Here is a 22,892-nt window from a genome sequence, read left to right as displayed (position 1 = left end):
TCCGCAAGCTGACTGAACTCAGGGAGGGTCTTTGCAGCCCTGCGACTCGGGCCGGCCTCCTGCCACCCCCACTCCCAGGGCAGCTGCCCTCTCTGGTGAATCCGGCATCACCGGATTCATGTGTGTTACACAGCACGCCACTGGGGCAGCCGATGGGCGATGATTCGACGACACTCCGGCCTCGCCAGGCCACGCCTCCCGTTCTCCGAGCAGGCCCAGGTATCATCCGCCTCTCTGTACTTTACTGTGGGGGCTGGCGCCACCGCCGACAGCAAGGCGTCCACCACCACTTCCGCCCCCAGCAGGTTCCAACCGCCCGACTGAAGGTGAAGGCCAGCCCACGTGCCAGACACGTGGCCGCCCGCGGGGCCCGCTCTCACCTCGTCGCCAATGTGATAGTCCGGGTAGGAAAGGGCCCTCGAAGCCTAAGGGGGGGAGACCAATGGCAATCCCTGGGATGCTCCGTTTGTGCCGTCAGACACGTGCACTGATGTCACCATTTATTATATACTCCCTGGTCCGTGCCCGGCCCAGGGAGATGAGTGTGCTACAAAGTATAGCAGTGGCCGGGTGGCTCACTACAGGGCTGATGGGGATTTAACTCCCTACAAAATGGAAGAGGGGCGTTGTCCTTGATTGGGAAACAGACGCTGAAGATCTGAGATAGAGGGCTGGACCCAGTTGCGGAGGAACCAGAATTGTTCTCCTTATGTGTTCCTGATTCCCTCCAATCCCCTACCTCAATAGAGCCCGCACAGAGGTGCCTGCTGCAGCCATGGAGAGGGAATCGCCTGGAGGCAAGTGGCAGTCATAAATGGCCCTCTGGGGACCTTGCGGAAGGAGGTATCTATCCAGTGTGTGGCCCACCAGGAGGGAAGCCACCTTAAGCGGTCAACTGGGCTGAGTGGGTCACATGCCATACCACTGCACTTCTGGTTCCACACAGTCCCAGAGAAAAGGAAAAGGGATGGCCCCTGGGGGGCAGTGGGATGGATCCCTTCCCCGCTAATACCAGCACAGAATGCCCCAGGCTGCCTACCACGAGGTGACAGCAAGCATGGCAGTAAGAGTTCCTGGTGCCCCCACGGTGAGGTCGATTGGCGGTCAACTGATATGGTATGGTAGCAGGGCCACGTCTTTTGAGAAGTATGCACTCAAGGACCTGAGATTACCATATAGATGCAAAACTACTTGCAGCCATGCACGGGGGCCAGGAGAGTGAGGAGAGGCCTTAGCTCAGGGATTACTGACTGACTCACATGTGTTCACAAAAAGGTAAAAGGCAAATCAGACAAGACCCACATGGTGAAGGGACACCTCTTGCAGCCTCAGCATGAAGAGAGGGGGGATGGCGAACCTAGGCTCAGGGTGATGGTATACACTGACAAAACAAGCCAACCAGCTGGGGAAGATCCCAGGCGCTAACCCGCAGGCGGACCTAAGATGGATGGAGTAGCCTTAGATTTAGATCTGCAAAGGGTGGACCTTCGGAAGCTAGCAGATGCAGTGGGTCAGTGACCCTGGACCCTGGCAAAATGAAGGTCCGGCTGCATGACCTGGCTTTGGCAGTGGAGCACCAACGGAGCGAACGGAGGATGTGGAGGGCTACTCCCACTACACTAATATACAGATGATAGGCCTACCTGAGCAGATAGAGCGGCAATCAGCGTAACTCTATATGGAACAATGCCTTACTGACAATATATATATATAATGGAGACCCCAGGTCCTGTTTTTAACTGAAAGAGCTCACCGTATGCCAGGGCAGCCCCTTGGGCTCCATCAAGGCCAATAATAGAAAGGCTATTGAAATTTAGGGACCTAGACCGGATCCTACAGACAGCCAGGTTGCATGGCTCATCGACAGTAGAGTACAACAACGTCCACCTCTTCTCTGACTAAACACTCAGGGTACAGTAAAGACGCAACTTGTGCCTGGAACTGAAAGCAAAACTGCAACAGATAGGTCTCTCACATGCGCTCTTGTAACCTGTCAAAACTCAGGGTAGTCTGAAATGGCTCAGTCTACTTCTTTGAGACCCCAGAGGATATCAACAGATGGCTGGAGCAAGAGAAAGAATGCAGTGCAGGGGGCATAGAGATGGCAGATGGCTGGGCGGAAAAGAGTAGCCTTAGGAAGAGGAACACCCCCTCACTGACAAACTGTTGTTCCTCATCGTAGGCAAGAGTTGAAAGGGCTAAAGTGCTGGAGGCAGTGGTGACCATTCACCACACCCAAGATTTCAGAACAGCAGACAGCCTGTGGTTCTCCCATGTAGCATCGGACTGAGAGGCGGACTCTGGGCTGGTCCGGGACCCTAGGGGATACCTAGCGACTGCTGAGCCTGTAACCAGGCGAGGTCGCCCCCCACACACCGCTGCTTCCTGCCTCGATTCTGCCGCTCCTGCCTCGCTTTGCTGCTCCAGTCGCCGGACGCCCCAGTCACCGCTGAGCCACCTACTTTCCTGCCGCTGCCTCCCTGTGGCCCCGCCCCCCTCCAGCCCATTTGCCTCCCGCTCCCGCCACCCAGCTACTCCTCCCTCCCGGCTCCTTACTTATGACGTCCGCGCGCACGTGCAGTGGGCGTGCCGATTGTGCGCCGAAGGCGTACCAAAGGCAAGCCTGTCTCCGCCCGTCCGCGCCTGGACCGCGCCCAGTGCCAGTACCCCTGGCCCCCGCTGATGCAAGACCACCCGTCGGACCTACGACGCCGCCACCCTCCACGCACTTAATGCCGGCCGGAACCCCGCCTGCTACCGAGCCACCCCGAAACGCACCCACGGACCCTTCACCTGTAAAGCCTGCAAGTTCACCTGCCTCCGAACCTGCACCGCGCCTGCCAAGCCGAGCACCAACAACAACCACCTCAAGTGCATCCTGCTCAACACCCGCTCCGTCCACAGACACACCGTGGAACTCTGGAACCTCCTCGACACTACGTCACCAGACGTCGCCTTCCTCACGGAAACCTGGATGAACGCCTCCTTGGCCCCCGACATCGCCATCGCCATCCCGGACGGGTACAAGATCACCAGGAGGGACCACATCAACCAGACCGGAGGAGGCATCGCCATCGTACACAAGAACACCATCCGCATCACGATCAACTCCGACAACACCCTCACCGCCGCCGAACACCTCCACTTCCAGATACACACCGACCCCAAGACGACCCTCAGAGGCACCCTCATCTACAGACCCCCGGGACCACGCACACAATTCAGCGAAGACATCACAGACTTCATCAGCCTGCACGCCCGCCCCTCCGCTGACTACATCCTCCTAGGGAACTTCAACTTCCACCTGGAGAACAACAACGATACCAACACCACCACCCTGCTGGATAACCTCGCCAACCTCGGACTCAAGCAACTGGTGAACACCCCCACCCACTACGCCGGCCACACGCTTGACCCCGTCTTCACCTTCAGCAAGCACATCTCCTTCAGCCACTCCACCGGACTCCATTGGACGGACCACAGCTGCGTCCACTTCAGCTTCAGAAGAACCACGACCCACCACCACCCGCAACAGGTGCCCGCAGGAGCTGGAGCAAGATCTCCGCCAACCAGCTCACCACCTCCCTCAGCCGGAACCCTCCCGCCAGCACAACGGACCCCAACGAAGCAGCCAGCAACCTCACACAGTGGATCACCATCTGCGCAGAGAACCTCGCACCACTGAAGACCCCTCCCAGCAGACCCAGCAGCAAGAAAGCCTCCTGGTTCACCGACGAACTCAAGAACTCCAAGAAGAACTGCTGTACCCTCGAGAAAGCATGGAGCAACAACCAGACCACAGACAACATGACTGCCCTCAAGCACGCCACCCGCAAACACCACCAGCTGATACGCACCACCAAGAAGACAGCATTCAAAGAACGACTAGACAACAACGCCCACAACAGCAAGGAACTCTTCAGCATCATCAAAGAGCTCTCCAACCCCAGAGCCGGAAACAACGACATCACCCCCTCGCAAGACCTCTGCGACTCACTCGCCTCGTTCTTTCACAGCAAGATCGCCGACATACACAACAGCTTTGGCGCACAGACCACGCACCCAACCGCCGTACCAACGCTCCCCACCACCACCCTCAGCGCCATCCACTCCGGATCACCAACCGACCCCTGCCCCCACCACGTCTTCAACAAAGCCGACTCCATCATCGCACCCCAACTCCGGGACATCATCAACACTTCCTTCAACACCGCCACCTTCCCGGAGAGATGGAAGCATGCCGAACTCAGCGCCCTCCTGAAGAAACCAACGGCGGACCTCACCGACCTCAAGAACTACCGTCCCATCTCGCTCCTCCCTTTTCCTGCCAAGGTCATCGAGAAGACCGTCAACAGACAGCTTGCCGCCTTCCTCGAGACGAACGGATCCCTCGACCACTCGCAGTCCGGCTTCCGAGCCAACCACAGCACCGAGACTGCCCACATCACAGCCACAGTCGACATCAGATCCCTGCTCGACAACGGGGAAACGGCGGCCCTCATCCTCCTGGACCTCTCCGTAGCGTTCAACACTGTCTGCCACCACACCCTAGAACAGCGCCTCAGCAACATCGGAATCAAAGAGAAGGCACTGGAATGGATCATCTCGTACCTCTCCGGAAGAACGCAGAGACTCCGCCTCCCCCCGTTCAGGTCCAAGGCCTCCGAAGTCATCTGCGGCGTACCACAAGGATCATCACTCAGCCCCACCCTCTTTAATGTCTACATGAGCCCCCTTGCAGCCATCTCACGCCAACACAACCTCAACATCATCTCCTACGCCGACGACACCCAGCTGATCCTCTCCCTCACAAACGACCCCACCACCGCCAGAACCAGCCTACATGAAGGGATGAAAGACGTCGCCGAGTGGATGAAGAACAGCCGCGTGAAACTGAACTCAACAAGACGGAAGTCCTCATCCTGAGATCATCACCCTCCGCCTGGGACGACTCCTGGTGGCCCCCTGCCCTGGGCACTGCTCCCAAGCCAACGGACCACGCACGCAACCTGGGCTTCATCCTGGACTCCTGCCTCTCGATGACCAGACAAGTCAACGCCGTCTCATCATCGTGCTTCAACACCCTGCGTATGCTCCGAAAGATCTTCCGGTGGATCCCCACCGAAACCAGGAAGACGGTCACCCAGGCACTCGTCACCAGCCGACTGGACTACGGAAACACCCTCTACGCCGGAACCACAGCCAAACTTCAGAAACGACTCCAACGCATCCAGAACGCCTCCGCACGACTCATCCTGGACATCCCCCGACACAGCCACATCTCCGGACACCTGAGAGACCTGCACTGGCTTACTGTCAGCAAGAGGATCACGTTCAGACTCCTCAACCATGCACACAAGGCCCTCCACGACTTGGGACCCAAGTACCTCAACAACCGCCTGACCTTCTACACTCCCACCCGCCAGCTACGTTCCACCAGCCTCGCCCTTGCCGCCGTCCCACTTATCCACAGAGCCACCACCGGAGGAAGATCCTTCTCCTACCTGGCTGCCAAGACATGGAACTCCCTCCCCATCCACCTCCGGCTAACCCGGGACCACCTTTCCTTCAGGAAGCAACTCAAGACCTGGCTCTTCGAGCAGTAGCAGACCCCCCAGCGCCTTGTGACCCCTCCGGGTGAGTAGCGCGCTATACAAATGCTATGATTGATTGATTGATTATGACAGTAAATGTCATCATTTGCTCTGGCCTCACTGACCCAAGGTGAGCCAGAAGACTTAAGGGTCATCTGGCGAGGTCAGGATAAGGAACTATTTGGAGGAGGAACCAATACGAACTATTATGAATGTATTAACTGGAGCTGTTGGTGGTATATAGAAACAATCTCTCCACGTCCTTCTTGAGGGTACGACTGCCCGAAACATTTTCTCAAGTTAAGCTGTTTTTAAGTAGTTGAATGGTGGGTGACAGACCACTCCTAAATTGGGCTAAGCATGTTTTCACTTATAGAGAGGAAATGTTGCCTGAGGGAGTTCAAGGCTGTTTATGCTTGGTTCAATTAACAGGCAGACACTCTTTTAACAGAGATGTTGAGGACATGGGTGGGTGGACAGAGGAGGTGATGGGCCAGCATGAGTCAACATAACTTGAAGGGGGGGATGCTCTGATCGCCTTACAATCCTCTCCAGGAAAGTAAATGGCCTAGGGGACAAGGTCAAGACAGAGGTAGTAGCACAGTACATAAAACACATTGCTCTTGACATAGTCTTCTTACAGGAGACATCTCCTGGGCACTGAGTGCAAATTCCTTTGTTAAGGATGCTATGCGTCACTGGGGTATGTAGGATATACTAGAGGCTCACGATGGGTTGCGGTCCTCCTGAGACAGAAGCCACCCGACTTCTGGTCACAAGAAAATAGAAGGATCCTGATGGGATGGTGCTAAGGACCCAGTGGACATGGGGTACGCAAGGCTACATTTTTGTCAATGTATATGCCCCACCCAGAATTCAGCAGGTGGTGATGGCTAAAATAGGTCCCATACTGTAGGAGGCAGGCCCTTCTATCCATATGGTGGGGAGGTGGTGGGGTGACTGGAATAACGTGTTGCTCCCGAATGTGGTCAAGACCGAGATCAGGCATACTACCCTTCCATGTGCTTGAAAAAACTTGCGCTGGGGCATCTGCAGGGTGACACATCCCATTGAGGTGGCCTATTCCTGTTACTTTGGGGCCCAATGGACTTCCTGTTCATCTTGGTGGGTCTGAACCCTCATTTTTACGGAGCAGATTACCTAGCACAAGGAATCTCTAGCCTCTCGCCTCTACTGATTACTATGGGAACTCCCGGTCATTCAGGTAACCATCAGTGGTGTCTCAACGCATGAGTTGCAGGACCCAACCACAGTACCACAGATCTGAGCTAACACAACAGTGTATTTTGAAAAAAACAAAGACACTGTGGACTCACCCTGGTTGGTATGGGAGGCCTATTAAGAGGTCCTTCGTGACCATCCACAGATGATAATAGCCCATAAAAAGAGGGATAGACAGTAGAGCTGGAACGACAGGCATGGCTCCTTGAGAGCCAAATGGCACACAGCCAGGAGGAGGCAACACATTGACTCCTGGAGGCGACAGGATTAGAGTACTTTAAATTACTGTAGGAGGTGACTTGACATTATTACCTTGCAGTCTAGCACAAAATATACCATGCAGGTGACAAGGTCGGATGCCTCTTGGCTCTGCCTAAGGCAATATTCAGCGAGAAGAAAGAACAAGGGAAACCCTACTCACAAGGAACCAGGGTGCATAATTTATGTAAAGAACAATGGTTCTAGTGGAGTGTTAGGAATAATATTAATTGGTAAATCAAAATCATGATAGCTAATCAAAACAGAGGGTTCATATGGGATATCAAAGAGAGAGTAAACGTAACACCACGGTCTATTCTAAAGAAAATGTTATATTGTTTCAAAAAAATTGCAAAGCATTAAACATAGTCCTACGGGTAATGAACAAAAAATAACTTTGTAACAGTGCAAAGTGTCCCAAGTGTAATGTAAGAACCAAAGCAAAAACAGTTTAGTGACATAGTGAGATTATATACAAGGTTTCTAGCAAATGTTCATCAAAGGAAGCGACCGTTTTTTTAAATGAGGTCGAACACAATGGTAAAGCTACTCTATACAATCATGAGTGCTGTCTTGTGGGTTCACTTCCAATTATTGTCGACAGCGTTTCGACCCAGCTAGAATGTGGGGTCTCATCAGGACCTACGATGTGTGGGACATCTAAGGAGTTGAAAGAATAAAGGGGGTCAGAGCGAGCACATCAAATTGTGCAGGCAGACTATTTATGAAGGCTAAAAAGGGTGGCGGGGGTTTACCTGAAGTTGCAGCGTTATATCCCGTGGGGTGAAGTGTAACAAACATGGGTGAAGTGTAACAAACGTGGGTGAAGTGGATTAAAAGTACTCACAGCGAACCAAGCCGGGTTCTGTAGTGATGTCAGGGTAAGGCCACGGGGGGAACAGAAAGAAAGATCGAGTAAATGGTGATAATGTAAAGGTAGTGTTATTATGTCGACTGTATCATGATTTACCACTGCGTGTGGTGAATAGGCAGCTTCTAGGATATGAAGTAGGATAATGGTGTGGTAACCAGTTCTACGTAGCCCTCAGTGGGGCGGTCCTGTGTCCGGAAATGCCTGAAATGAAAGCGGGGGAATCAGTCCTGCTGTCGGGCGAGTGGAAGACGGGGAGGGTCGGAGGATTTCGGTGTGGTCGGCGGTGGCATAAGGCAGTGCACGACTTACCAGATCACAGGCTAACAATCGCGTTTACAGTCTGGCTGGATCTGACTGCTACAGTGGAGTCTAACGTTGGGATCTGCGTACACGAGGGATACTGTATAAACCTTGTTACGTGGGCATGCAAAACCGGTGGAGTTGGCAATATCGATCGTACAGTAGGAGGGACGAGTATGTCGCGAGCATGCGAGGTTCGATTTACATGATGGAAAGCTCAACTAGGCTACTTCTATCGAGAGGTGTAGGGGTGCGTTGGTACAAGAAAGTAGGATAGTTGCATGTATATAGAAAACAAACAGGAATGTTGTATACACAATAGTGATGGGCATGAGTGAGTGTTGAGCAGTCTACATACAGGAAGTCTATCAGGCGCGGTGCAGGCTTTAAATAACTAGAACAAATATTAAAACTGATACCCACAGTGGTTTCGAGGTTTCTAATAATTGGTGAGCAATGGTGAATGTTTTACATACATAAATAAGCCGGTTGTAAGAGTGGAACATAGTACTAAGTAAAATACAGAATATAGAGCCCAACGAGAAATGGAGAAATGTATACACAATAATGACGGGCCAGAGCGAGTGTATCAGTTGGGGGAGCAGGCTTAAATGAACTAGAACACATATGTAAACAAGTGCTGAAACTGATAAGATTCAGCCAGATGGGTGGGAGAGATAATATCCAACACTGGGTATAGGCTACCCAAAAAGGAGGAGCTAGCCTGAGAGTCAAGTCAAGTCAAGTCAGAAATTTATATAGCGCGCTACATACCCAGAGGATCTCAAGGCGCTTGAGGAGGGGAAGGGAGTTACTTGTCGAATATCCAGGTTTTAAGTTGCTTTCTGAATGCTAGGTGGTTCTGTGTGAGACGTAGGTGGGTGGGGAGTGAGTTCCAGATTTTTGCTGCGAGGTAGGAGAAGGATCTACCTCCCATGGTGGTTTTATTGATGCGAGAAATTGTAGCAAGGGCTTGGTTGGAAGATCGAAGCTGGCGAGGGGGGGTGTAGAAGGAAAGTCGTGTGTTGAGGCATTCGGGTCCAAGTTCGTAGAGTGCTTTGTGGGCGTGGGTTAGGAGTCGGAAAGTAATCCTCTTATTGACGGGGAGCCAGTGGAGGTTTTTCAGGTGGCTAGAGATATGGTCTTTGCGTGGGATGTCAAGTATGAGTCTGGTTGATGCGTTCTGGATGCGTTGTAGTTTTTTCTGGAGTTTTGCGGTGATACCGGCGTATAGGGTGTTTCCGTAGTCCAGGCGACTTGTAACCAGTGCATGGGTGACTGTCTTTCTGGTTTCGGTGGGGATCCAGCGAAATGTTTTTTTGAGCATGCGGAGGATGTTGAAGCATGAAGATGAGACTGCGTTGACTTGTCTGTTCATCGAGAAAGAGGAGTCCAGGATGACGCCCAGGTTTCGAGCGTGGTCCGTCGGGATGGGTGCTTTTCCAAGGGCCTCTGGCCACCAAGAGTCGTCCCAAGCGGATGGGGAGGTGCCTAAGATAAGGACTTCTGTTTTGTCTGAGTTCAGTTTCAGACGTCTGTGCTTCATCCACTCTGCTACTTCTTTCATGCCTTCATGTAGGTTGGTTTTGGCGGTGTTGGGGTCTTTGGTGAGTGATAGGATCAGTTGGGTGTCGTCTGAGTAGGAGATGATGTTGAGGTTGTGTTGGGGAGCGATGGTTGCGAGGGGGCTCATGTATACGTTGAAGAGGGTGGGGCTGAGTGAGGAACCTTGGGGTACGCCGCAGATGACTTCAGTGGCCTCAGACTGGAATGGTGGGAGGCGGACTCTCTGGGTTCTTCCGGTGAGTAATGAGGTGATCCATTCCAGTGCTTTTCCTTGGATCCCGATGTTATTGAGGCGCTGTAGGAGAGTGCTATGGCAGACTGTGTCGAAGGCTGCAGAGAGGTCGAGGAGGATGAGGGCGACTGTGTCTCCGTTGTCTAGTAGAGTTCGAATGTCGTCTGTTGCTGCGATGAGAGTGGTCTCCGTGCTGTGAGGAGTCGAGGGATTTGTTGCTTTCGAGGAAGGCGGCGAGCTGGATGTTGACGGCTTTCTCGATGACTTTGGCCGGGAATAGTAGGAGCGAGATGGGGCGGTAGTTTTTGAGTTCGGTGGGATCCGCTGTGGGTTTTTTCAGAAGAGCGCTGAGTTCGGCGTGTTTCCAGTTTTCCGGGAAGGTGGCGGAGTTGAGGGAGCAGTTGATGACGTCTCGGAGGTGTGGTGCTATGATGGAGTCTGCTTTAATTGAAAATGTGGTGCGGACATGGGTCTGTGGGGGATCCTGAGTGGATGGAGTTCATCAGGCGGATGGTGTCCTCAGTGGAGATTGGGTTCCAGTTGTTAAGGATGTTCGAGGGGGGTGCAGGTACGGCAGAAGATTGGGTGGGATGGTCTCCGGGTTGGATGTCGAAGCTGTTGTGGATGTCTGCAATTTTGTTGTGGAAGAATGAGGCTAGGGAATCGCAGAGGGCTTGCGAGGGGGTGATGTCGTTGGAGTTGGCTGAGGGGTTGGTGAATTCTTTGACGATGTTGCATCGTTCCTTGCTGTTGTGGGCGTTGTTGTCTAGTCGGTCTTTGAATGCGGCTTTCTTGGCAGACCGGATCAGTTGGTGGTGTATGCGGGTGGCGTTTTTGAAGGCGTCCCTGGTGCTGGTGTTTGGGTCTTTTTTCCAGGCCTTCTCCAGGGAGCGACAGAGTTTCTTGGATTTCTTAAGATCATCATTGAACCAGGAGGCGTTTTTGCTGCCAAGTTTGATTTGACGTTTTTTCGGCGGTGCTAGGGTGTCGGCGCTGTTGGATAGCCATTGGGTGAGGTTAAATGCTGCTTGGTCGGGGTTTGAGGAGTGGGTAGGTGGGTTTTGAAGAAGCGAAGAGGAGATCTGGTCGATGGTGATTTTGTTCCAGTTTCTTCGTAGAGTAGGTTGAGGTCGGTTGTGAGTGGTGGTTTTATTGTAGAAAAAGTGTACACAGCTGTGGTCCGTCCACTGGAGGGTAGTGGTGTGACTGAAGGAGACATGTTTGGTGGAGGTGAAGATGGGGTTGAGTGTGTGACCTGCGATGTGGGTGGGCGTAGAGACAAGTTGTTTGAGTCCGAGGTTCGCGAGGTTGTCCCGAAGGGAGGTGGTGTTGCTGTCATTGCTCTTTTCCAGGTGAAAGTTGAGGTCTCCCAGTAGGATGTATTCCTCGGAGGGGAGGGCGTGTGGGGTGATGAAGTCGGTGATAACGTCGCTGAATTTTGCACGGGGTCCTGGTGGCCTGTAAAGGAGGGTGCCTCTGAGTGTGGTCTTGGGGTCGGTGTGGATCTGGAAGTGAAGGTGTTCGACGCTAGCTAGGTTGACTTCTGAGCTTGTTGAGATGCGGATGGAGTTCTTATGGACGATAGCGATGCCTCCTCCTGTTTGGTCGATGCGATCCTTACGGATGATCTTGTATCCTTCCGGGATGGCAATGGTGATGTCAGGGGCTGATGAGGCGTTCATCCATGTTTCTGTCAGGAAGGCGACGTCGGGAGAGATGGTGTCTAGTAGATTCCAAAGTGTGCTAGATATTTTCAGGCTCTTTATGAATCTCGACCGCACAGGAACGGGGCAGAGACAGAACACTTTCTGAGAATGCTGGCCCTCCTGCAACTGGACGTAGAAATGGTAGAGACATTGGAGGGAGCTCTCAGACTCGTGGAGCACTCTGAGTCATTGAAGACCTTGACCAGTGAGAAAACCCAAGGCCCTAATGGGTTCCCCACAGAAATATTTATGAGACTGAGAACTCTGGTGGACCCCTACCTCCTTGTGATGTTGGAGGAATCCTGAACTCAAGGAACTCTCCTCCCAGATTTAAGACATGCCCTGTTTACAGTCCTATATAAAGACGGCTCTAACACCCCTATTTCTCTGTTGAATGTTGAAAGCTAAGCTCCTAGCTGATACCTGTCTGGTAAATTATGACCAGACGGGAATAATATCATGACTGTCAATGAGACAGAACATCAGGCGCCTGCATAATTGGCTGAATGCTGTATGGGACCTCCCATGCCCCCTGGCAGTCATCTACACTGACGCAAAGGTGTTTGATTCAATTCATTGGCCTAATCTCCTTGCTGAGCAAAGGCGGCTGGGTTTTGGCTTGCTGTTTTGAAGTTAGGTGGCCGTTCTGTTTGCCGACAGTACGGCATACGGTGACACTAAGGTTAAATGGAATTACCTTGGTGAAGTTCCCCTTGGAGAGGGGAACCAGACAGGACTTCCCTTGTCCACTTTCTTGTTTGCTCTGTGCACGCATGGATGGCAGCCTGGGGACATGGCCAACAGAGCAGATTTCTTTATATGCGGGTGCTGTTCTACTGTATATAACGGAACCTGAGGTGTCCTTGAATCTCCTGCTAAAGAGGATAGCGAAGTTCGGAGAGTATTCCGGCTATAGGGTAAATTGAGGAAATTAAGTTTTATTTAAAGTGGGATGGTGGGACTGGGTCACATTGATCCCTGAGGCCTTGCAGGTAATCACTAAGGGCATTTGATACCTGGGTATTTGTAATTACTTGGGAATCTAAACATTCTGGCGAAAAAACCTGGACCCTCAACTGGTGCAATTAAAGGAGGATGTGGCCAGGTGAAAAAACTTCCTCTAATGTTCCTGGGTGGAGCTGCCATCCTCAAGATGATTACCCTCCCCTATATATCCTGCATAACATGCCAGTTCTCATACTGGAAATGCTCTTTAGTTGCCTGTACAGGGATGTCCGGCGAGTTCTTTGGGATGGAGGGAATCCTGGCATACCTTTGTGAACCCTCCGTCGCTCAGTGTATAATGGAGGAATTTCACTTCCGCACTTTAGGGCATACTACTGGGCCTCACTCTCTGGGCACACGTCCCAAGGGAGGATCCTGGGGTGCACCTACACCGGTGTTCTATGTTGGATCCTTCTTGGAGGCACGATGCACATGATGGGAAGAGTCGAACAAGTTTTCTGATAATTGCAAGGGTGACGATGACAGTGTGAGATAACATGAAGACCCAGTTAGAGTGGAAGAGGAAAGTGGCAAAGTCCACATGGTTCTGGGTGGGAGAGATGCTCCTTGAAGTGAGTAAGTTGCAGGGTTTTGGTTGCTGGGAGATGGGCAGCATAGTCTGCCTAGGAGACTTGCGAACTGACAGAGCAATTCAATTATTCGCCTGCTTTCAAGAGGAAGCCTCTCTCACACACAAGACTATAAGTATACCCAGCTTCAGCACACATTACAGGCGGAGATGGTGGACTGTGCTTCCCTGCTTTAGCCTCCCCACTAGAGAACCACTTGCTGCTGGGACCCTTGGAGAGGAGGACAATCTCTTCCACATACAGAGTACTCATTACCAAAGAGTCCTGATGGCCTTGGAAGCCTTTGGCAATGCCGGGAAAAAGACATGGGAGAAATAGAGGAAGTGGATTGGGAGGTGGCGCCTATGCACCCCTGGGAGGTAGCCACCAGGGAGCGCTTTTACCGGATACAGCTTAAAGTCCTGCAGAGGGTCTACATATTGTGGGACAGGCTGCAGAAAATGGGGAGGATCCCATCGGCCTCCTGCCTAAGCTGTAACATGCATATTAGTTTATTCTATCATATGCTCTGGGTATGCTTAGAGATACAGAAGAATTGGTAGCTCATACTGAAAGAACTGGAAGACATAAAAGAGGAAGCGATTCTGGCAGTTCGTGCTTCTGGAGGGCCGGCGACTATAGACCTGCATCGCAGGAAGCTAGTGTTCTGCTCTCTGGTCTGCAAAGAGCAACAATTTGTGCGGGTCTTGGGGGTTGCAGAAGGTGCCTACCAAGGAACAATGAATTGTAAGAATTGACGCTTGCATGAGGGGCCAAAAAAGTAGTTTACACCTCTAGGGGATGTCCTAGGAAGTACAAGAATATCTGAGGCCGAGTTCTATGGCCTGGAAATGGGAATCTCCCAGCCAATACTAGATTGAGTACAGAACTTGGTTTTAACGCCCATGCAGAAGGAGGTGGGATAATGATAGGGGCTACTCCATACCCCCTCCTGCAATCACTTCTCGGTCATTGATGGACAGTGCTGCGACAATCTCCCTATCCAACGAACCATGTCCTGATTTGAAGCCTCTTAATGCTTCATATGATGTAATGTGGGTATGCCCAATGTGTTTGTTCATGAATAAAATTCCAATGAAAAGATTATTTAAAAAAATGTGTAAGAGGTTCCTGTGCCGGAATAAACAGAAAAGGAGGGAATTTCTATATCTTAATTATGGTTTCTACTTTACCCAAATTATTATTCACTGAAGAATGTAAAGGACCAAACTGAGGAAGCCATTTAACCAAGTTCTGTTTCCTGGTTTATTAGTCAATGGTAGTGTGTTGTCTGGCGAAACTCATCATTAGCTACTTATAGATCAGTTCTTTCATCTTCCATATTGGGTGTACTTAGACATGTCAGGATTTAAGCACTTCCTAAATGGATAACTAATGTTCTGAAATGTTAGAAATATTCACTCATTTCCACTATTCCAAACAAGTATGTAGCACATTTTTAAAGCATGACACGGTTAAATCTATATTTAAATTGAACTAATGCTTGATAGCAAGACTAGTATTTCTAGAGTAGAGAGGAAAACCCAGAACATTTAAGGCAGCACTACAATGGTCATCATGTTGGTTCAGTCATTAATCAACAATGTGTTTGTTGAGCTGAAGGCCAACAGCCTCTGAGGAGGCGTATTATGAGTCTCTGAAATGTGTCTATCCATGATGTTCCAGATGAATACAGCTTTCTAGACAAGGTGGACTTCTCTTAACTCTGTGGGAGTGATGGGAAATCGAGGCTCACTGTAAAGGCTGCATTAGAGCCTCACCACAAGCCCGGAAAACTGCCTTCACGGTCTGCCATAAGTTTGTATACAATTCTAATAATATTTCTACTATATCATTAAAACAATAAAGTATGAAAAACGTACCTGCAATGGACAAAATAACGACCACAAAATCAAAAATGTTCCAGCCGTTTGTGAAATAGTAATGCCGAAGTGCAAACATTTTCAGAAGACATTCTCCAGTAAAGATAACGATGAAGACCAAGTTGATATAGTAGAGAATTTCGATCTTTTGCTCGCTCTGGTCATCTGTTTCAATCATCATGGTCACCATGTTAAGACAAATTAGGACCATGATCACAATGTCAAAAACTTGCTTGGTCACAAAATCAAAAACCAATCCTTGAAGTTTGTTCTTGAATGAAGGGATGGTAGGTGAAGTTGGAGGTACAGTTGTAGTGCACAGAAAGGAAAACCACATTTAAACAAACAGGCCACAGACAAAGATATAAAAAGAAAAGAGTGGTTGAGTGAGGAAACACACAAATATAAATGTTTGCATGCACTGTGATGGAGAAGGATGTGTTTAATGTTTAATCCCAAAAAGCTATTCCTTTAACCAATGAAAGAAAACATATATACAATTTATTGCAACACAACTACAGATGTTTGAGCAAACTTTGAAGAATCCAGCATTATAACAAAAATTGGTGTGTTTTGTAAGGAAGCAGGATGTGAAACGCACCAATCAAAAGATACATAGAGCAGCTCAGAAGACACTGTTGTAATCTGCTTTGAGCCTGTAGTAGAACGTCAATGCCACGCTGAGTAATACAGAATCAACTACCACTACAGTGGCAGCCTGAAACATCAAGTAGGAAATATTAAGTTACCAGATTACCGAAGCTTAAATATCAAGGACTAAAATACTGACAAGGTAAGTGATATAGGTAAGTAGTTGTGATGTTGGCTTTTATTTTCTGTTGGGTGGTTAGATGCCCTTGGAATTGATCTAATGGCCAACAAGATAGGTGCTTTTGGATGTGTTCATCTGTTGTGAGCTGCTTTTCAGCAGTAATTATGTCTTGTCACATCTACTGACTAATCCGTTATGTCACCAATCATACTAATGACAACAGGAATGCAAGATATGACTTCCCACACTATAGCAAGGGGGCTTTGCAGGAGATTATGGGGGAATGCACTTTGGGTCGTGGTGAAATATTTGCTAAGTATGCTTTCAGATTGAACCTTGAGAATACAAAGCCTCCATTGGATGTACTGGAAGACACTGCTTTCTCCAGATGCATCAAGAAGTGTTTCACTTTTGACCTCTTGTGGAAAAATACCTGGTGATTTTCCAAGGCTATTTGCTATATGGCACCAACAGTGTACAGCATCGGCCAACTACTGCCAGAAAAGTCAACCAAAAGCACATAATACTAGCTGTTACCCATCATCCTAGCAAAATGTGTAAACTGGAAAAAAAGGCCAGGGTATTAGGTAGTTGCGCCTCAAGGGAATTTTATCCTCACACTTACCATGATGACCATTGCCACAACTAGTATATTGTTATCATGATATGCTATAGGAACAAATGGCTACAGGGCATGTGCGAAAGTATGAGCATTGATAACAGATGAACAAAATGAAGTGGCATTTTAGTCTATTTGTTATTAGCTCCCTAGTATATTGTATTTGTTATTTTTTATGTTTTCTACCCAACTAAAACAAGTAGGTTGTCTTTACTTATGGCCTTCCAAGTTGCGGTCAGACAAACTTGGATATTAGTTGTGCTGGAAGCTAGCTGTAGCCATCTCAGGTGAAAGAGTAAATAGGTTCACCTGAAGGTCATTTTAAATTATTTTGAATTTGAAATATTATTTGGATTTGGGGATGAAATACACCGTGAACACTGCCCTGGTACTCAGATATTCTGCCGCATCGCCTATGTTTGGAAGAGGCTCTAAAACAATGTAAACCTCTTTCTCAGTAAAATATATTCATAGTCAACTGGTAACACACCAGTTATCTAACTTCTCAATCTACAATGTCCAGCGGGGTCAGGTGAAGTGGAGATTCATGCAGAAAGGAGGTGGTAGCAATTATAATGCAGCAGGTGTGTTTTGGGGCCTCAGGTGCAGAGGCCGAGCCTGAAATGAAATAATGCTTATTCAGTGTATTCTACTCCAAAGGGCATCCTGGCGCATCATCTTCATCTGCTATTACAGGGTGGGGTACACATCTGTTTTAATCCTGTTTTTGTGGCTAGATGTTGAGTCCACTAACGACAAAGGCGAGAACTCATGTCACCGCACGTGAACATATGGGAGACTGTTTAGTTCAGTCATAGCATACATCTTGCATCAGTGTAGAAAGCAACCTACCAAGTGAGAAGAGCCTCCAAGTGTGTGACTGTAAATGCCTAGTGAGCCAGGAAGAATACTTTTAATAATATAAAAAGCATGATTGTTTTGGCAGCACTCCTTAAACGGAGTTTCTGCAGTGCTAACCCTTTGTTTATAGAGTAAATAATTACCTGTATAGAGGGGGTTGCTAAAATAGCAGTCTTGAAATACCTTTAGTTATTCGTTTTGGTTGATTGCAACTCAATACCTATGCGCCTGCTTCGTATACTCAAATTGCATCTCTAAAAGTTGGGAAGTGCTCTGACTCAAGGTTTACTTACCTTGTACCAGAAACTGCACTAATAAGCTTGGAATTAGCTGACAATTAAACATTCTTGCATGTTTTCTATTGTGCTAATTCCACTTCTTCCTAATGCACTATTGAGGTGATATGGTCAAGATTTGGCTTTTGCATTCCCTGCTCAGGCCCTGTGTTTGTCCATAGCACATTAAGATTAGTCATGTATATATGGCTTTTCTTTGTGATGCCACTTGTGCGATAGAATAAACCAGTCCTGTTCGATCCCAAACTGCACACATTTTGGGGAAATGTCTAAAGACTAACAGAAATGGCTATTTTTACCTATTTGACATTCATTTCTATTAGTCAAGCCTCATTGCCAGAAGCAGATTGTATTCAAAGCACTCTGTATGGCCTTTAAGGTGTTACATAACTGTGGCCCCAAATATCTTAGACACAAAACTGTTTGGTATACTCCTTCCAGAATGCTTTGTTCCTCCACAGCCAAATTGATGGTTGGTCCCAAGTTTAACCGAGCTTCTTGGGGACGGTGAAGATTCATAATGGGCACTGCCAAGCTGTGGAATTCCCTTCCTATGTAACGTGGAGAAAGTCTTAATCTCCTTTCCTACAGGAGATCTTTAAAAGCATGATTTTTACTCATTAACTAACTTACAGCTTTTCCTTCGGATAGTAGAAGCGCAAAGATGCCTCTGGGAATTCGTACGCTTCACAAATTTCAAAATTGTTCATGACTTTGGATTAACAGAAATTCCACTCTTATTCAACACTGGGGAAAGGTTTTCCTTTTAGTTGTCTCATGCTGCGCATTTCATCTATTTATTTGTGGACAATTTATTAGCACCATGTCCTGCTAGAGGCCTATCCCGAGAGCATACAAATGAAAATTGGGAGTGGAATTAAAATGGATGACCGAGAAAGATAGTAAGCTAAGATAATAAAAGCGCATATATAAAAGCATGAGATAGTAAATTCATAGTACCTAAAATAGCTGCATACCTGCAGGAGAAGTTTGGTTTGTAATTGCTGCTATCTGCAGGAGAAGTTTGGGTTTTCCACTAAATTGTCCAGAAGAGACAAAACAAATTGAGCAAGGCTATCATCAGAAATATTCCCACATGTTTACACGAGGTTTGTATGTAGCCTGAAGTTGATTCATAATCAGTTAGCCAGTCAACCAGGTACTCGACTCAGGGAAAGGCCTGATGTAGCAGGAAAATCTTCAGTTCACTTCTGAATTTGAAATGGTCCTGCTGTTGTCCGAAGGCTGAGGTCAGACTGTTCCAGGCTTTTGGACCACGTGATGCCAGGGTTTTCCCAAGAACAGACTTGTTGAATGGGGTAGAAGTGATACTATTATTGGAAGTCAGCTTCATCTTGAGAGATAACTTTTATCTCAGCTTGTAGGGCGGAGGGTCAATTTAGATAGATATGGCTGCTATCTAAATGTGCCTGATGTAGTCTTTTCGGTCATATATACTAACTTTGTTCGCCTAGAATATTATTAGAGAATTTCCATGATACTAACTCTTCATTATACAAACAGCCTAATGCCAAAATAAGTTCAAGGACTGTCCCTAAACAATTTAACCTCTGGCAGACGTGATTACTTCCCTTGAGGAAGCTGGACTTAAACATTGTAAACGTTGTGCCTGATTCACAAAGACAAAGTTAGACAAAAGTCTAACTTTACGACTTTCAGTATTCACAAAGGGCATTTACTACTAGTAAATGCCCTTTGTGGATACCAAAAGTCGTAAAGTTAGACTATTGGTGTTCACAAAGGGCATTTACGAGTAGTATGAATAACAAAAGTTGTAAAGTTAGACTTTTGTCTAACTTTACCTTTGTGAATGGGGCCTGTTGTTTTTTTAGCAAAATGACCACCTATCTACTATGTAGCGATTTGTCTCCACCAAAATATAGATTTCTTAACACCTGAACCTTTCAGTTGGTATTTGGTTAGAGGGTGTACACTTAATTACAAAAGTATGCTTTTTTGAGGCGATGAAGACAATACATTGAGAAGTTGCAAGTGTGTTCTTCCTAGACAAAAGCGGAGTCACTACTCCATATAGTGCTATTCCAAAAGTGATGTTAGGTTTAAAGATCCTTAACATGATATCAAGGATTTCTAGTCAGCAAAGCCTCAGGGGTTTGGATACTGATGTGATGGAAAGATATGACATCACACAGAATCAATGTCCAGGTACATACTGTAATGCAGGGAAAAGGTTTTTTTTGCATATTATAGAGTTTATGTTCCTCATACTGTGACTTCTGTCATATACTGTGATCATCAATAAGTACAATACCACCTTTCTTTGAGTATTCATCGGTGGCCTCTTGCTTGGAAGCAATTGGCCCGTCTTAACTGAATACAATACAAGTCACAACATGTGATCCGTTCACTCATGTACCTGTGGCCTGGGGATAGGCTTCTGTGGCTTCTTCGATCCAAGTTTCTTCATGGCGTTGTAATATTTCTTCTGCTCCTCTGTCATGAAGATGTCCTTGCCTCCAAAGTATAAAAAGAACCACAGTTATTATACTGGTTACCTTCCAACTGGAGTTCATTGTTAAATGACTCTGCAAAGTATGTGATTACACTACACTTTGAATACAGTTTAAGTGAACAGAGTTCATCTGCAGTCTGGACAGATAGCAAGATTCAGGATGAAGACAAGAACTTGGGGTCACATGTACGACTGTCATTTTTTGCAACTCGTAATCTACGATGTTTAACAACTTGCAATTTGCGACTCGCAAAACCTGATGTACAACAGTAGCTCAGATACCGTTTGCGATTCTCAAATGGGTCTTAAGGGACTTGTCTCATTAATATTTGTGAGGCAGGTAGCAATTTGCGACCCATTGGAGGAAAACATGGTGCATTTAAAAAAATACAAATTAATAGTTCTCTGTTAATTTTTTTTATAGTGGGCACTGCCTGCCCCATCTGAAAAAATATTGTCACCCCCATTCTTCCATTTGAGAATGACTTACCACCAATTTGAAAATTGATGGTAATCTGTGAGTGTTTTGGGACCGCATTCCCAGTCTCAAAACATTCATACACACCAGTGCGACTCATTATTAGGAAGGGATGCCCTTTACACATCCCTTCATAATAGCGACTCACAAACCCTATTTTGTTAGTCAGTAATACGTTACTGACTTGCAAAATAGGGTTGGTACATAGGAAAATGCATTTTACCGGTCGCTAGAGGCCCGATGGGCCGTTTACAAGTGATAAATATAGCCCTTAGTTACAAAACAAAGCAGAGTCTGGTCTATAAAACAACTGGGATAAACCAGAAGGGTGGCCCCAGTCAGAAAAGGAATACTCTTTACTGTGTTTTTTATTTGAATGGCACTGTATACACAAAACCATTGTAACTACCAGATACATTTCTTTGACGTATGGTTTGGCAGGTAGGAGATCAAATGCCAGAAGTTTGTGAGAATGTTGGTGAAAGGAAGTGAAGCCCACACGATAAGTAGGTGGAGGGCTTTATTCAACATCCAGCCACAGCAACTCCCCGGCAGCAACTGCCAGGGACAGAATTATAAGCAGTGTTCCACGCAGGGAACATTCTGACATGTAATGCGATGACAGGCAATGACAGGCAAGAGAAAACCCAACAGTTGGCATTCCTGATGTGCCTACAAAGTAAGGCTTTGGGTGCGTCGAGGACTGGATATGAATGCAGCTATAATCAGAAAAGGTTTACTGTAATGACATGACAGGAGTAGGAGATGTCAGGACAGGGCACTCCGTCATCTCACACAGCTACCTTATTTGGCCTGCTTCCAAATTGTGCATCTAGTTTAGAGTAATCTGAAGAGGTAAGCAGCACTTGCACACAGAAAAAGGCTGCCTGAGTATTCACCTGTTGCCAATGCTGGATTTTACGGATGCTATGGTGGGTATGCAGGATTAGAGAAATCTGTTGATTGATAGTATAACAACCCACCAAGGTGGCTAGCAAGAGTTAAGAGGAATTAAAGAGGCTGAGTCAAAAAAGGGGAAGAACATCAGGGGTTATGAGAAAGAGAATCAAAAACAGAAAGATGATGAGAGGCAAAAGGCATTAGGGATGAAGTGGATACTTATGACAGTTGTTTAAACATGAAGAATAAGTATCAGTAAAGAGGAATTGTACACCAGAAGACTGTTAGCAAAAATATTGTCTCACTGAAATAGTGTACCCTAAATATTGTTTATAAAAATATCATCCCATTGGATGTCAATTACTTCGATTATTAACTCCATAAGGGTGATATTTTCATTAAAGTATTAATTAAATAGATAATTTACAAAGATGACCTTGGGGCCTCTTTACACTTTATATCCTCAAAACCTCAGGCCAAAACCTTTGACAGCAGAGCGTTTTCAGTAGTCGGGGCCAGAGAATAGAAGAAGCTTCAGAGTGAATTATAGTTATCTTCACATCTGCTCCCTTTCAGCAAGATTTTAAAACCCAACCTCTATTAAGCTATAGATGTGAATTCTGATATTGTTCTGTTTCTTTTTAGCATCATAAACCTTAAGTAAACGTAGGCTGAAGTTCAGGTTTCTTCAAATGAGGTGGGTGTGCTACTAAAGAAACACTGTTGTTCAGGCCAATGGCAATTTTAAAGTCGTTTACTGCTTTAACTGTACCGAGAATTGCTAGTCTTATGTCAGGAATGATTCAAGCACATTATTATATTAAAGATCCAATGCTGGATAAATAGTAAATACAAACCAACACATTTTGTAAATAAAATTTCCATCAGACAAACTTTTGGTTACAACATTCTGGTACCATACCGGTAATGAGTATTTCCTGACAGGAGCTCCACACCACGATGTGAGACAACTATAGCTACTATAGCCTTATAGCCTGCCGTAGCGGGCATTTAGTGGCTTTTAAAGGCCCGCTGCAGCGTTAAAGGCCCGAGCTGAAGGCGAGCGACTTTAACAAGGCAGCAGGACTTTAATAGCCGGTATAGCCCTGCAACGAAGGGCTATAAGGCTATTAGAACATTCTGCCACTAGAGGGCAGAATGTTCTTACAAATAAAACAAAGCCTTCAGGGAGCGCCAGGGGATTGAAATCCCCTCAGGCTTCCTGAAGCCTTTGTTCACAACC

The 22,892-nt window shown here is 47.4% G+C and overlaps 1 protein-coding gene across 1 annotated transcript in view; it reads right to left on the bottom strand.

The window, feature by feature from the left end:
- SCN4A (sodium voltage-gated channel alpha subunit 4) overlaps positions 1-22,892 on the bottom strand; it is a 1,232,571-nt gene that overhangs the window by 171,803 nt on the left and 1,037,876 nt on the right. The window contains exons 25-26 of the mRNA XM_086923780.1: positions 20,176-20,280; positions 15,230-15,500 (exon numbers count right to left, since the gene is read on the bottom strand). Of these exons, the coding sequence (XP_086779906.1) occupies positions 15,230-15,500; positions 20,176-20,280 (376 nt within the window). The remainder of the gene's footprint in view (positions 1-15,229; positions 15,501-20,175; positions 20,281-22,892) is intronic.

The sequence above is a fragment of the Lissotriton vulgaris genome, chromosome 5 (genome assembly GCF_964263255.1).
Source record: "Lissotriton vulgaris chromosome 5, aLisVul1.2, whole genome shotgun sequence".
NCBI classification, from domain to species: Eukaryota; Metazoa; Chordata; class Amphibia; order Caudata; family Salamandridae; genus Lissotriton; species Lissotriton vulgaris.
This window is presented reverse-complemented; position numbering and strand designations above follow the sequence as displayed.